This window comes from Symphodus melops (genome assembly GCF_947650265.1).
Source record: "Symphodus melops genome assembly, chromosome: 10".
In the NCBI taxonomy this organism is placed as follows: domain Eukaryota; kingdom Metazoa; phylum Chordata; class Actinopteri; order Labriformes; family Labridae; genus Symphodus; species Symphodus melops.
The window spans coordinates 8,314,915-8,331,654 of record NC_136700.1 but is presented as its reverse complement, the minus strand read 5'-3'; the positions used below and the strand labels follow the sequence as shown (position 1 = coordinate 8,331,654).

The 16,740-nt window shown below is 41.9% G+C and overlaps 1 protein-coding gene across 8 annotated transcripts in view; it reads left to right on the top strand.

Annotated features, from left to right (window-relative positions):
- Positions 1–16,740, top strand: part of ncam1b (neural cell adhesion molecule 1b) — a 69,109-nt gene that overhangs the window by 16,622 nt on the left and 35,747 nt on the right. For all 8 annotated transcript variants that reach the window (XM_079353490.1, XM_079353487.1, XM_079353488.1 and 5 more), the window contains exons 2-5: positions 12,905–12,979; positions 13,855–14,064; positions 15,099–15,242; positions 16,516–16,653. In XM_079353490.1, coding sequence (XP_079209616.1) covers positions 12,905–12,979; positions 13,855–14,064; positions 15,099–15,242; positions 16,516–16,653 — 567 coding nt within the window. The remainder of the gene's footprint in view (positions 1–12,904; positions 12,980–13,854; positions 14,065–15,098; positions 15,243–16,515; positions 16,654–16,740) is intronic.

The following is a 16,740-nucleotide window of genomic DNA, read 5'->3' as shown; positions in this document are numbered from 1 at the left end:
AAAAGCGCTGCTGTTTCTAATTTTCTGTGTCTCATCTCGCCAGCCTGAGCTGCAACACTGACCTACACATCTTAAGGGCTGTTTCATGTTCTGTATTAAGGCGGGGACGTTGTGAAATATTCCGTTTAGAGATGAGCAGATAGGGGCTGTGATTTCAGCCTTACTCCCTTCCCTCTTTTCTTTGGTCTGTTTTTTTGCTTTGCTGACGCTGTTTTTTATGGGCTTCTTTATAAACCAGTCTTCAGCTGGTAAACCATACATTCAAATGGGAAATGACACTTTAGCGGTTTCTTGTAGAGCCAGCATGAGAGGCAGCAATCACAAGCCCTGTTTGATGCACCAGCCGCTGTTGTGCTTTCAATCGACTGGCTTATGCTTAGAGAAGGTGTTTGGCGGTCAGCGGGGATGTAATCTGTGGACAGGACACCACCAGCTGAGGCATCATCATGTTGGCCACTGTGGTGGGTGACCCTTGTTTATTTACTGGCAAAGACACATTTTACTGGCATTTGATACTTGGCAGGTGTTAATCTCAGACTCTGTTAGTATGGGAGGCGGGACATCAGTTTGTGATTGACGGTCGGTGGACGTTGTCCAAAATGCTCAACTGTAGCCAACTGTTCCTATGCCAGCGAGAGAGGGAAAAGAGATGGCCAAGACGGAACATTGCTCAACATTTCTCTGGTAAAATGTATTCAAAGGTTTAGGCTCCTTTCTACCGTTTTTTTGCCACCTGTTATCAGCGTCTCACACATATATCTCCCTCAGCTTTATAACCTTGACAGAGACACACTCATGCCAGTTTTCTTTTTATCTTCATTAGTGCTTAAATTCAATTACTGCACGGTTCTCCATAATCTCTAATAGGTATGTGACTCCTTACTCCCATTCATACATTACCCCAGAAGTGGCTGCACACACACTGTGTCATCCTACACAACATAATGAGTACTCAAGTGCTGCTCTGCCTCTCCGCCCTGCCCCTGGCTCTGTCTGGCTCTATCTGAAATGGTGCATTCCCTCTTATTGATCCTCTTCCTGCTGGAGTCACAGGCAGGCTTATCCGGCTCGTCCCAGCTTGTCTGCCTTGTGAATGGACACACAGAGAGAGCTGTGTGTGTGTGCCAGGGTTCGGGGTTCTGCGTAGTCCCGGGCAGCTTGTGGCTGAGTGGTCATTGTGGCTCCCTCCCTCCTAACCCTGCCCACCCACCCACGCCTCCCCTTTTATTGCCTCTTTGTTTCTACAGTAATTATTAGAGATGCGTGAAATTCTGCCCCAGCACATCATCGGCTTATTACATTCTTCTAAACCTAAGTAGCTTTCTCACTAGTGACAGGAAGGCTGTTGCTTTGTGGGCTTTGTGTGTCGTGACTAGCCCAAACAGGGGAGCCACCGGAGAATCACTGTTATGATTCATCTGGAAGAAAGAGTGTTATTTTGCGGCAGTCTGTGGTGATTCGTCGTTCGCAGAGATGTTACCATTTCAGGCATTGTTCATGCATGTAGTTTACACACAGGATTCAAGCAGGGGGGGGGGGGGGGGGGGGATGGTTTGCACAGTCCCCAGAATTCATCCTACAAGAAGCTTTCCATTTCACTGATTATGCATGTCTTTTTTAGACGCAGCGACAGACTGCTCTCTTTCAGTCCGTGCACAGGTTGTAGCTCTACTGGAGCCTTTTGCTGGATCAAAATAAAACTGGGATTTTTGGCTAAATAATTATTTCTCACCATCACATAATTCTTAATTTAATTCTTTTTCTTTTTTTCGGGGTGTGGGGGGAGATGTGTTTATCGTTGGGTGTTATAATCTGGTTTGTGTTCTTCAGAATTACTTAATAAGACATAATTAATCCCCTTTCCTGTGAATTTCCAGACGCTCTCTGTCCCCTATATTTTAAGCGTCCCCTCACGGAGCACGACGTCTGTATTTTCCTCTGGCCTTGTTTTCAGCCTTCTAAACACTGACTCATTACAGGAGCACACAGCATGGCATGATGGGCCGCAGACGCTCAGCTCCCCGCCTCTCTGGGCTTTTGTTGTGTGCTGCACAGCTGAGGCAGATGCTGAGGGGCACTCGCACTAAATTGCCTGAATGAGGGCGAATTCTGTTGGCCAGTGAAGTGCAGTGCACCGTAGCTCATTGAGTCACAGCTTATCTTGAGCAAAGAGAGGGAGAGGAATGGAGCCCAGACAGGCTGTATCGCCATTAGGCAGAGTTCGGTCGAACTCATATTTTGCCTTCACTTTTGAGTTATGATGGCACCGCAGAAATGTTCAACGCATCTCAGAGACTCAACCAAATACCTTCACCACATCCCCAAATTATGTGTGTGTTTTTGTATTTATCATATTTTCTGTTGGGTAGTCAGTCGAAGTGCAGTTTGAAAAGTGCCACGTCTGTCAGAATGGAGCGTTCATGTGCAACTGCACGTACTGGAAAGACATCTTCCCCTGACTGAGTTCAGCTGGTGAATCCAATTTGGATGGTAAACATACTGTAGTGATGCGAATCAACACCACACCATGATTAAACTCTGTGGATGTGATGATAGATGAACTGACCTCTGTTGTTGACAAACTGTACGCTTTACTGTACTCATAATAACTCGTTGTTTCATGAATGAATGAGGCATCGTTTTATGTCATAGCATAATTCACAAAGTGGCTCATGTTGTTTGGAACTGATAGCCTGTACTCTGATTTGAAGAAGAGAAAAAAAACCAGATGTACTTAGTGCAAATGATTGATTAATCAATCAGTTCAACTTGAAAGACTTCCATTATGCTGTCATGTAAGACAAAAGGAAGAGTTGCCCAAAAATATTCAGTCCATGATGAGTATGTCGATAGACTAATCAAAGCTGTCTTTCTTGGCAGTCACAATTTCGTCAACAAAGAACAAAGCCAGGACTCTGTGTAGAAAAGAGTGTTTAGTGTTCTTCTAGTCAGATTTTGTTAGGGCTTCCTCAAGTGAACGGATATTGTTGGATCAAGCCTTACTGTGGTTCATTTAAAGGCAGGGTAGGTCATTTTCCCCAGATACTCTTAAAAGTTTGGTTAAACTGTCTTTAGGTCCCGACCAGAAATTAATCATTCATGTGCTCTGAAAAAAGAAACAAGGAAGATCTGTCATCTGTTGTAAACTTGTAAAAACTTTGACCAACGTCTGCACTCAGTTCTACCTCATGCATGCACGAGCCCACACTCGACGCATGAGCTGAGGTCCACTTTTGGACCAATGGCTCTTGAGGGAGCACAGAGGGGAGGGGCTGGGGGCAGAAGCAGCACTGAGGGAATGCTAGTTTTCGAAGGTAACCATTTTCTGTGAATGTGAAGAAAGTCAGGAATGGTTTTTTTTATTGGTTATTTTTGCTTTGTTTATTCTTTTGTTGATTTCCCATCTAATAGTGTTGCACATCACACTACAGCACAAAACAAGAGAGGATATACAGTATGGAACGGAACAGATCCGTTTGGCTTCTGACACGATGATAAAGTTGATATATCATGAAGTATTACTGCTTTTATGACGCCTCAGTATCACAGCCAAACACCTGTCACACAGCCACTCTTCAACAACAGATAGCAGTCTGAATCATCTCAACTGTGGCTGCTCCGCTTCTGCTTCCTCGGCCTCTCATTCTAATGTGTGCTGCCCTATTATATAACTCATAAATATGACCATTACGTCAGCATTCAAGTGATATTTCTCACCCGTGTTACTTTCTGCTGCCGTCAAACGTAATCCTGTTATTGCAGAAAAAGTGCAATTTTTGGATTTAATTAGGAACTCATAACTTACACAAAAGGATTTAAATACATATGGTTTGCATTTAGCGCCTATTTCAGTGCTATAGATGTCATGGAAAAGTAGATGTGGGATTAAGATTAAGGTTTTACATGGGTAATTAGACTGAACGATCCAAGAACCCAGCAGTTTCTGTTTACCGGCTTTTTCTTTGGGGTTGGCACACACCCATTTCTTTTAAAGCTAATGCACAGAGATTGACTGTGAGCTTGCAGCCATCTGTTGTGCGGTCGTATTATGTTTAAAAAAAGGAAATGCACAAATGAAGTGTCAAAAAAGCTGACAGATATAGTTGCCTTAGCCAGAGGCCATAATAAAGAGCATAGCACCAGCTGTGGAGGGAAAGGAGAAGGAGGGACGTTCTCACTGTGGGCACCACATCACTTGACTAAATAAGATTGCACACGCGGTTGAAATGGTAGTCATTTGTGTTTTTACAGTACTGGATAAGTTGTGCAGATGTTGGAGTGTCGGGGCTCCAGCCACTGACGGCAATCACAATGATCATCAGCTGAAGTTTGTGTGCAGTGTGTTGACAACCTCTTGAATGTAAATAGTCATTCCTCACTGCTGCATCCAATCAGAAGAGAGAGAGAGAGAGAGAGAGAGAGAGAGAGAGAGAGAGAGAGAGAGAGAGAGAGATACTCAGAGATAGAGAGAGAGAGAGAGAGAGATACTCAGTGAGAGAGACTCAGATTGAGAGAGAGACTCAAAGAGAGAGAGAGACTCAGAGATAGAGACTCAGAGAGAGAGAGAGAGAGAGCGAGACTCAGAGAGAGAGAGAGAGAGAGAGAGAGACTCAGAGATAGAGAGACTCAGAGAGAGAGAGAGAGACTCAGAGAGAGAGAGAGAGACTCAGAGAGAGAGAGAGACTCAGAGAGAGAGAGAGAGAGACTCAGAGAGAGAGAGAGACTCAGAGAGAGAGAGAGAGAGAGAGAGAGCAGTGATGTCAAATATGGGGAGAGGGGAGCTGGGAAACACGTTTCCATAGAAACTGGTAGAAGTGAGTATAACTGTGGTTGAGAAGCATGAGCAGCAAGCAAATAGTTGCTTGTTCCTTTATAAGTGGTGGGACCTGAATACTGCTCGACATGTTTTCTTGATCATTTATGGAACAAAGAATCAGTATACCACTCATAAAGAATCAGAAGGAAAGTGCCAGAACACCTGAATGACATGCCTGACTGCTTCCTCATAATATAGACCTTTTATAGTCGGTACTGTTGAAGAGTGTTTCAGTGCACATTGTGAACAGTTTCAATCAGCTTGCCCCACTGACTGAACTTCTTCCTCTGTTCCTGAGTTTTCCGTTTGTTATGATAAATTGGTCTAAGTGGGTGACTTTTTGGCAGCTTCCCTCTCTTCCAGCGTTTGCTCGTGCTACATTATGTTGCGAGATATTGAGTCTGTCCCTTGCAATGCATTAACAACGCAGTGGCAGCTTTACTGGAGCAGGGATGAAGTATCTCTGCAGACTTTTGAAAATCATGATATGTAGACACAAAACAACAAATGTAAACGTCAAAATGGGATTTAAAGGGGAGCTGCGGCTGAGCTCAACCTCAACGACAGAGTACAGAGTGTTTCCTGCACGGCTTTAAAGTTCAGGCGGCGCCTTAAGGACACCTTCAACCCGCACGTTTACTCCTGTTGGAGAACGAAAAAACTAAAATCCTTCTGCGTCTCATGTGTGATTCAACAGCAGCTCCATGTTCTGTCTGACGCTCCGTTCGCCTCAGATGGTTCGGGGCCGCATGTGATCCAAGCAAAAAAACGTCTTTCCTCCGTTTCCGCTCAGCGTGTCTCTGTCATACAGGTGCGAAACAGTTAACCATGTTTAAAAACATCACTGTTTATTCATCCTAAAGTCTCTGCTTCCCAACGTGTTTCTTGTCTCAGTGGAGGGGGGGAATTAGGGAGCGTTTTGTGTACATCAAGCATGAACAGATAGTCATTCAAGACGAAGAAGCCATCGTCCGCAAAAACCTGAGGGAGAAAAGTTTCAGCTCCTGTGTCGAAACTTAACGCAGCGTCTGTGAGACCACCATGCAGCACTACACGGCCGGCTGATATGTTCCCACATAGACTTTGGGGGTTGTTATTCTCATCCAGATTTATTATCACCCTTAAATGATTATTGACACTTCAAAAGGCAGCAACAGGAAAAAGTCTGTCGATGCAAACATAGAAAAACGAAGAGGCACAGCCGAGATCATGACAAAAGCAGAGGTTTAAAACCGTGACTGCTAATTTAGCAGGCTAAAAGTTCTGGTCGTGTGTGTGTGAGAGAGAGAGAGAGACAGAGAGAGAGAGAGAGAGTATTTTACGCTGACAGAATAGATAATGAGCGTAATCCTGCACAGCAAGTGAAGCCAATCAGGGTTTAAGTTGAGGCTTACTTAAACATCCGATAGCACGGACAATAGCACCAGAGGTGTTGTTCTAAGATAACCACAGAGGCCTCAGGAAAGTTCTGCTGAAATTCTCCTCCATATGCTGCCCTTCTCTTCACATGTTATCAGTTGTTTCCAACACTGGGGGAAAGTCAGCGTATTCCTGTGGGGGAATTCAAACTCAAGATACAACCTGGCTTTCAGCTTCTTCCGGCTATTTAAGCATCTCCAAACTGCAAACACTGATTACTGGAGCCCCAGGACAGGAACGTTCATCATTTTAATTCAAGAAACAACCCCCCCCTCCATCACTTCTCAGACCTTCACAGCCATGCACATGCAAGGCCATGCGTGTGCAGTGATGTGAAGTGCTACAATGCCTGGTGGCTGTACTGTAGAAATCATGAATATTACACTGAAATACTGGAGGAGTTTCACTTTGTAAAGGGCGCCTCATTTGTGGTTCTGAGATTTATTCACAACCACTCAAAATGGACCAAAAAAAAAAAAGCCTTTTCGCTCCAGTTGTGTGATCTTCATTTAGAAACAGCAGAAAACAGAACTCAACTTTAAGGAACGGAGAGTCACAAAGTGCCATACAACAGGGTTATAGTACTTTTACTCCATGTTGATATCAATTTAATGAGATTGCTCTGTGACGGCTGCAAACACTGAAGGTTTTTATTGATGACCTACAGAGACATGAATAATTGACACTGCAAGCTGTCTCCTACGGTCACAACAATCAGTAGCATCCGAACTGACATTGCCCACAGCTACAGTAAACGTTACATCACAAAGCAAACCCACGTCAGAGTTCCAGTTCCTGTGTTGCATTCCCATCCACCTTGTCCTTTCCTGTCTCGTTGGAGACACACAGGCCAATGTCTAGATCAACGGCTGGTGTTTCTCACTGTTTCTTGTGCTGTAGTGATAAAACTTAAGCGTAAGACAATTCTGCTCTGTTAGCTGGCAGAGGATTTGAGTTTTTTTAAGACATATTCTGCATCCTTGAATGTCTCAAATAGATAATATTCAATCTAATTATCGTTCTTGGTTTCTGTATATCGCTTCTCTGAAGTCTCAAGAATGAATTGTATTTGAAAAGCTCTTAAAGTTTGAGCCATATGAGTCCTCTTTAATGTTTGAGGTCAGCCTCCAGACATTAGTTTGTTTGGTGGAAAATTCCTGACGGTCATTTGTCCATATTTTGGTAAGTCTTGCAAGAGACCTTTGCTCTCACATTCCTGGTTTCATTTCATGAACTGCAGTCGGTCAATAGAAACTAATTGTGCCTGTGGCTGGGAGGGATTTATGGCCTTATCAGTTTCTGTGGATAAGCTCAGTCTTTGGATCAAGAGACGAAGTTGGAATAGGTTTTTAATTGATGTTTTTCATAAGTTTTATTCAACAGAGGTTGCCTGATTTAACAGAATTAGTTCCTCACAATCTTCCCAATTATTTATTTATCAACCAGTTGATTGTTTTTCCACCTCCTTAGCTTTGCACACATTTCAGCATGATTTTTTTTTTTTTTTTTACCATGATCACATATCACCTTCTGAGCTTCTCTTAACTTGTTCCAGTTAAAAAACAAAAACTGTTATAGTTGAAATATTTTATCTGGGAACATTGTTCCAACTCAGTACAAACCATCAGTTTACAATAGATACAGGGGTCTATGAACAGGAATTAATGTTTTTTTTTTTTCACAATTATATCAGAAAAAGCAGAAATGCATGGCATTATGCTTTAGAGGTCGGGGAAATAACTGATTTATGTCAAAATCCAGATTCTTCACAACTTTTCTTTAACTCAGTAGAATGCTAAACAGTGCAGCAAGACATTCAGCCAGTCTTACAAATGAATTGAGTAGATCCTGAAGTAATCCTTCATGAATAGACTGCATGGAGCAATGAGTCCAGAATCGATTGTGAATCGAATCGTGACCGCAAGAATCAGAATCGAATCATGAGACCGCCAAAGATCCCAGCCATGTAATGCTTCACTTTTTGCTAAAAATAGCCAAATGTAATATGTTTACATTTTGAAAATAAATAAAGAAAAGAGAACATCTGAAAATTGAATGAAACCTTAAAGTAGAGTAAAGATAATTTTGCTATTTATCTGGTAATGGTATTTTCTTTTATCTGCACGACATGCTCCTTTAAAGCCTATGATGTTGAGGCAGTCTCAGCCTTAGCTTGAGCTTAAAACGGATTTGTCACCAGGGATTCACATGCAGATTACATTTCTAGGACACACAGTTGCTTCTTGTTATTTGGCCACCGCCTGCTTTTAGCGTCTGCCCCTTAATGGATCTTGAGCTACTCGAGCTGGTTAGCCTTTTAATTTATAAAATGCTATAAAAAGTGAACTGTTAGTTGCAGAGCAATTACCTTGTCTCGTTCGTAGCTATTTGCAACGAGGTGCGGGGGCTCTGCCTTCAATCTGCAAAGAATCTCTTAGTACACATTTCAAAACCTCCCAGAACGTGCGGGTGTGTGTTGTGGATCAATAAAGTATCTATCTATCTGTTCCAATCAATCAATTCATCTTGATTTGTTAAGTGCCACTTCATAACAAATGTTTAATGTTTAATGTTTGTTTAGTGCCACTTCATAACAAATGCTATCTGAGGACACTTCACAAAAGAGCAGGTGAAAGACCTTACTCATGGTTATAGTATCAACAAAGACCCAACATTAATCCATAATGAGCACTGAGCAGAGCACTAACCAACAATACGCAAAGTTACAGAGGAAAAACATGTCCTTTTAAGAGAGAGAAATCTACCAAGCTATCAACTGGAACTTTGCTAGGCTTGACCAATGGGAGGTGAGTTGGGGGGGATAGCAGTAGGCCATCCCCACCAATGATCCAGAGAAACCTACGAGACAAGAGCTTCAGAGGAGCTGTTTGTATTCTAGTATTTGACACAATAAGAAGAGTGGCGAGGACGAAGAAATGGAGCTTCGTCCCTGCTCTGAATGTCAGCTCTCTTTGGAGATATGAGAATAGTTTTTTGCATTGTTGGTTTTAATCTAGAAGGGGCTCGATTGAACTGACAGCTCTTAGAATGCGGCTCGCTGACCTTCTGACATGAATTCAACGCGCACAATGAATCCAGCTGAGTTTTTGATGTCTCAACACTCAGAAATATGACTTCTTACTGCGACTTTAAGAATTCACCAGATAACATTATCCGCTCTTCAGTGCTTAAGCTGTGTCAGCTGTACATTCATTGAAGACTCAGATGGGTTGGGTACCTTTAATTGTAACACTCAGAATGGAGAGGTCATGTGATGTTTGTTACTGTTCACTCTACCTTCATTGACATAAATGAGTTAGCAGCTAGCTGCACCTAATCAATTTGTAACTCTGATTAAACCATGTGTCATCAAATATTTCTTTTTTTTTTTTTTTTAAATAAATGTACCGCTCAAACATTGTGCGTGTGTCAGCATTAAAATATGTTGCTGCACAATTTAGCATGTGTGGATTTGTGCAGCGTTACAGAAGCTCCAGTAAATCCTGATCCATCCAGTCTGGTTTCATCGGTGTGTGCAGCGTCTGTGGATCATCGCAGCAAAACTGTCAAAGGGGATAACTGTCTGAGCGAAATGAGCTTACGCTTTTACGCTCCAGGACCACATCAAATGCCCCACAGAACCCAGCTATTTGTCCTTTATGCTACTCCACACCGGCTCCTCATCTGCCCCACATTTTACAGTTTTCCTTACTGCCACTCCACCTATATGCTCCCATGGGACTGGAAAGCGCAAAACACTTACGCTGAATCTGTTTAAGGACTTATCTAATGGAGCCTGTTTCATTTGACCTTCATTTAACCCTTTTACTTGACTGTCGACACTATAATGCCTTTATCAGCTACTGTGTTTCGGTTGTCATTGTCTATGCTGGTTTAAACTGCTGTTTTAAGCCTCTTGCAATTTTTTTTTTGGTAGGATTTTTCCTGGTTTAGTCAGATGGCTCTGGCTGAAGGCTCTTTCAGACATCGAATGTGATTATTGGATGTAAAAATACAATTCACTTGACTTGAACAATCATTATGATCACGCTTCCTCTGCAAATGAGTAGCCTGTTTGTTCGACTAAATGATTACCAAACATACTTATTTCCTCGTCCAATCAAAACAAAATCTGTTCCATAAAAATTAGCACAAGATCATTTCAGTCAGTAGTTTGTATGGAAATGAAATGACGTTGAATTTTTTTGATGCATCGTGAAAAATAAATTCTGCTGACAAAAATAAAACAAATTCAAAGAGCTGAATAACTTTCATGCTGGGAATCAATTATAGCGCTCTGTGGTTAGTATTGCTGTTAATCGACTGAAATAGTATAATGTGACAGCATAGACAGTGCAACCTGCAGTGATTCCCCTTCATGCTTTTTCAACCTTGCAACTGGAATTCTGATGGGCTGAGCAATCAGATTCTTCAAAGACATTTATATTTACTTACATTCAGGTCACGTTATGAATTGACGCTATACAAATAATGATTGATTGACATTCATATTTTTTTAAGTGGCGAAAATGATGGATGCAGCTCCCCCCTGCAACCATGGATGGAATTTTTGTGCGGTGTCGAATTATTTGATTTAACCATTTAAGCAACAATGACTCGTAATTTGTCCAGGAAAAAAGAAGGCGGTCCTTCTGTACATGTGCACTGACCACAGGGCTGCACCGCCTCCTCCTCTCACTGTTTACACTGACAGCATTAGCATCACTATTACAGCAGCTCTCCCTGCTGAAGGTGGGTTCAGACGGGTGTCTCGCTGTCTTCAGTCAAAGACGATAAAAGGAGGCGGGCTGTGGCTCTGACTGATGGTTAAAGGAGAGGCTTCGAATACTGTAACTCCCGACAGCATCGATGTAAATCACTGCTAAGTGTTGCTCCGCTGAAGCTGCGTGCATTCGATGATAAGCCCATTCTATTGCCGACAAGTTCTTCACAATACAAGTTCCCTGCCTATCTGTCGTCGTAGTGCTTTTCATGTGACACATTCATATCAGGAAACTTTTTTTTGTGTGTTTTTCACAATCGTCTGAAATCGAAATGAGAGAAACAAACACACCCTCAACAAACCTCAGAGATTCAACTAAGAAGTGATCACACAGTGATTTAAAACATATTTCTCTTGTCTAATAAAGTGAAGACACAGTAGTATTACAACCAATACACATATATACAACCAATACATATATATGAAGTATTTATCAACTGTATGTTTGTAAATTGGTGTTTAAAGCACGTGTCTGATCGGCCGCTTGTCTTCATTTTTGAAAAAGTAGCCAAGTGATGATCGAATCATGAGACCAGTGAAGACGTCGAGCCCCTGTATTAACACAGTCCTTTGTTGAATTGTTGATCTAATGCTTTGCCGATGTGCTTTAAGTATCAGCTGTGGTCAATTAGCTGTTTGCAACTCAAGTTTTAATTATCAATCTCTGTAATTTCCAGAATCTGTTCATTCCCAGTTGTTATTAACTTAGGTAATTAACAATATATCTTACACATAAAAATGAGAAAAGCAAGATTTCATATTTGATTTAATGAATGAAAAACCCCATGTAGGCAGTTTCATGGGTTCATCATCTTTGGCTCCCTGAATACATCAACACATTTCAATCCAAACAAAGGCCAAAGGGAATGGAAGAAAAAGGTCTTTGGCTCATGTTCATGATCATTTTCCTTTATTATGATTAAAGTTCAGATCTTTGGTGGATATTCACATGAAGGAATGCCACGAAAGGAAACTGATTTGGCAAAATAAATCAATTGTTATCTCTTCATGTGCAGGCAGGACCGAAAACCTTTCTTCCTATTCTCTTCCACACTGTCTTCACTAGATATCATCTGCTCACACCATGTCCTTTCACAGCTATGTGCCCACTCTTTCCCAGAAGCTGTGTGTGTGTGTGTGTGTGTGTGTGTGTGTGTGTGTGTGTTCACACTGATGCTAGTAAACACACATTCATGCGATGTACCTCATGCATAATATAGAGCTGGATTTGGGGCCTTTTTAGTCACACTTCTTAGTCCACCACGGGGACCCTTGACTGTCCCCTTGGGAGACTCCGTAGGAAACAAGTGACACTTTGTTCTAATTAAGCACTGAAACGTTCAAGGCTATACTTTTGTCTGCTAAAAAAATCCACACGCCGTCTTTGCCATTATGTCTTTGGTCAAACTCACTGACGGCCAGTGCATTTAGTTCTCTAAAGAGACGGCGTGATTTTACAACAAGTCTATGAGGAAATTTGATGGTTCTTTATTTAGGCTGCACTGGCAGTCCGACTTTGGTTCTTAGTAACTGCTGAATGTTAATGTGAATAGTCCCAAAGTTGGCTGGGTGTTGTTTCTGCAGGTTGAATAGGAAACGGAACATTTTCACTGTTTCTGATGATATGGCCGCCAAATTGGCATTGTCCATTTTGAAGTTTATGGTTATTGATTTTGACAGATTTCCTGCTCCTGTCAGGAGGTACCTGCTATAATACAAGCCACATGCTCACAAACAAAGTTCCTGTTGCTGCTGTTGTTGTTGTTTGTGTATTCAAAGTTTGGCATAGTTTTAAATATATTTACAATTTAAGCAGTTCTTTTTCGAGTATGTTCTCTAGTCACTTTCTGATTTGGATTGTTGATGTTTTCTTTCTTGTGTTGTAGTTTCCCTGGAGGTGCAGATCACACCCAGTCAGGGTGAAATTAGCCTTGGAGAGTCCAAATTCTTCATGTGTGAAGGTAAGTTCACTGAGTTGTTGTTTTTCAGATTTCAACTCACATTTGAAATGATTGACATCATTTTGTGTATATTAATGTCCGCGCTCTTTGACGTTTATCCATCAGCAGAACGCTCAAGACGCTCGAATCGGACGTTTCACTCGATATCCCGGTTATCACATCAGGTGATCCGTGTAGGAGGAGGCTTATTGATGATGACTCGTATCACATCAAACCTCCAGAACTAACACTGCATGAAAGCATCCGCAGCAAGCAGCTGCATCAACGTACGAAGGAATGAGAAGCAGTGCATCTCAGTCGCCGCTTTTACAGGAGGGACATTAAGACCTGTCTCTCTCTCTCTCTCTCTCTCTCTCTCTCTCTCTCTCTCTCTCTCTCTCTCTCTCAAAATGACTCTTCCTATTTACCAGTAGAGTTCACTCACCAATCAAGAGGAAGGAGAACCAGAAATCACATAATAAGATCCGTCCCTGAATGCACCACCCAGAGGCTCCCCTCTCATTGAGAGAAAGCGGGATCACAGTCAACTGACTCACTCAAGCTAAATAGAGAAAAGGTTGACAGTGACGCCCGAGAGCTCAGAATCACCTGTCAGGTTTAGGATCTGTGCAATGCCGTGTTTTTTTTTTATACATCCATTTACATCACTCGTCTTGGTTATATTTTTCAAACAATGAGAATGTTTCCCCTGTTTTCACATCTGTCAAATATAAAAGAAAAGAAGTTGATGAAAGTGACGTAAAGTTTTATTTAAACTATTAAAATGCAAAACTCAAAGATGGAAGTCCACACAGGTGCATCAGTGATTATATTGAGTTTGCTGGCAGTGACGTTAATCATGAAACATAACTTTCTCCTTCGTACTCTGCTCTCAGTTCTAGGCGCTACCAAACAAATCGAATGGTTCGGACCGAGTGGAGAGAGGATAGAACCGAATCGACCAGACATCACAGTAACCCGCAACGATGAGTCGTCCTCCACCCTCACGCTGTATAAAGCTGGCACCGAGAACGCCGGGACATACAAGTGTGTCGCTACCAACGGAGACCAGCAAGCGGAGGCTACTGTCAAAGTGAAAATCTTCCGTGAGTATTTTCTTCACCACAGACCCTCCACATTATCGAGTGCTACGAGCACGGAAGAAGAAGAAGAAGAAGAAGAAGAAAAAAAATCCTGTTTATTGAACTCACAGTATTTTATTGACTGCTCAAGGGCAACACATTACTCTTTTTCTTTTCAAGTGAGGATGGATTTTTCATCAGTTCAATAAACGGTCGGAAGACCATTAGAGGGCTGCTTAATGATCCTGTCTGTTGTGCAGTTCTTGTGAGTAATGGCTTTTATTTTCCATGAATGCCAAGCATCAGCAATTGTCCATCAGACATGAAATCCTTTGCAAACACAACTTTCTTGTTAATTCAGCACCTGTTTTAGCTTCATATGAGAGCTGGTCAACCATGTAAATCTCGCATATGGAAAAAAAAAACAAGATTGCAATTTCATTTGTTGCTTTGAAGTTTCTGAAGATGAGCATTTGTCTTGGCTCAGTAAATGTTAAGAACGTAATGAAGCTTTGGAACATTACCCAGAGAAGTTAGACACATGACAACTTCTGCCATCTACAGGACGAAGAGGAACGGCAGATTACAGATAAACAATGCAACGTCACCTGCATTCAAAAGCAGCTCTTATTGAATCACTTGTTCCCCTCATCTTCATATGTTGTCTAAAAGTGTCTAAAAAGTGTGACGCCAGTCTTTAAATTTGGCCTTGAGTCTTCTCTGAAAAGAACATGCTAGTAACCAAAGTGCGAGGTTGAGAAGCGACTGTAAATAAGAACTTTCCTGGAAGCTGAATCAACCACTATGAAACAGCTGGCTGGTTGTAAAGAGTTCAGGATTGGATGTATCGAATATAGAGAAGTCAGATTATTGGGAAATTGTCAAGCACTGTTCGAGTTTTTCAACTTCAGAGTCACAGGGATATAGTGTCATATTTTAAGTGTTTATATGGGCAGCAGATGTGTTCCTTCAAACGATCAAGGTGAAGAGCTGGAGCTCAGACGCCACTCTTTCTTTTCTACTGTTGACTAAAAAGTGATTCACTTGTTTCGTTCCAGAAAAAATCACCTTCACGAGCGCCCCTTCACCCCAAGAGTTTACCGAAGGAGACAACGCCAACATTGTCTGTGATGTCACCAGTTCGCCTCCACCAACTGTCCTCTGGAAATACAAGGGAGCGAAAATACAGATGGAAAAAGACGGTGAGCGTTCTCTGAACAGCATGGGGATCAATTTGAGATCTCACTTGATTTGATTGTAAGCTCTCGTCATCTGTTTTAACACAGCACATTCCTACTATTCACGAGTTGTCTTGACAACACAGTACTCGATGAATATAGATGACTTAAACAATGTTTATCATTCTGTTTGCGTGATCAAGTTTGCAGTGTGGTTTGCATTAAATCCATGTGAATCCTTCTAATGAGAACGAATCCAAATAATCCAGAAGCTGTCATCACTTAATGTCTAGTTGTTGTTGAATTCCTTTCACATTTTGAAAGATGCACTTCTGAGTGTAGAAATCAGACAGGTACGAGCTGTAAGTAGTAATACACTTTGCTGAATAATCACTCATAAAAGTCAACATCAATTGTTCTCTTAAACAAATTACAGCCAAATTAAAGCCAAAACTGTGACTGATTTATTGTAACTGGGTTGCAAAAGGACCTCTCCACTGCAATGTAACACTCCTGAGAGAAGCTGAAGTGCTCAGATTGACCAGCGCGAGCGACTTGAAAGTGCTCATCCACTGCTTTTTGTTGCCTTCCTCCTCCAGGGTGTTTCCTGTGCTTTGGATGGGAAAATTAATTTGGTTTTGAATTTGAAAATACAATCGAATCTCTGCTCTTCACCCCCCTTCACCCCCCGCGACACTGAGCAATATCACATTGTGTATGGTTCTGCTGGTATTGCTCAGAGTGGGGAAAATAATAACACAGGCTCGTGCGTGGGTTGTAATAGTCTTTAAAATAACTACATGATTAAATTTATTCTGTTCACATTTCATCTCAGACTGAGGGGGCTCTTGTGGGCTTTGGCCATGTTTCTTTTTTTCTTTTTTTTTTGGGAGCTGGTGAGGGGAGTGTTGGGGCATGTTCAGAGATATGAGTTTGATAGAGTGGAAATGCTCTTACGTTCAGTGGAGTGTAGTGTCTCTCTACACAGACGCAAATAGTACATATTACTATGATAATTGAACTTGACAAAAAAAAATGCATATGTGAAGTTTCTTGACTTTAGCATTGAAGTTAAAATGTGGTAAGTTGTCAGACAGATACATCTCAGGAAGGTTTTGCCAAGGTTGACCGTTTTCTTTACTTATGGAGCTTCATCTGATCAGTATGAATCCTTCCTAATGTCACTGCAGCTGTTTATCATCAAATCCTCCCAGAGAGTGAGTGACTTCTGCCTCATTTCCACCAAAATACATATCACACCTGACAACTGTTTATTTGTCTTCTGCTTCCTTTTCAGTTCGCTTCAAAGTACTGAGCAACAATCACCTTCAGATCCGCGGCATAAAGAAGACCGATGAGGGCTCGTATACCTGCGAGGGACGCCTCATGGCCCGCGGCGAGATTGATCTGCGGGTCATCAAGGTCGTCGTGAATGGTTAGCGGCGCTCTCCCTCGCAGTGTTTCCTCTTCCTTTTTGTTCCTGAGTGCATGTTCTCATATGGCAGGTGTCCCCATGACGCTT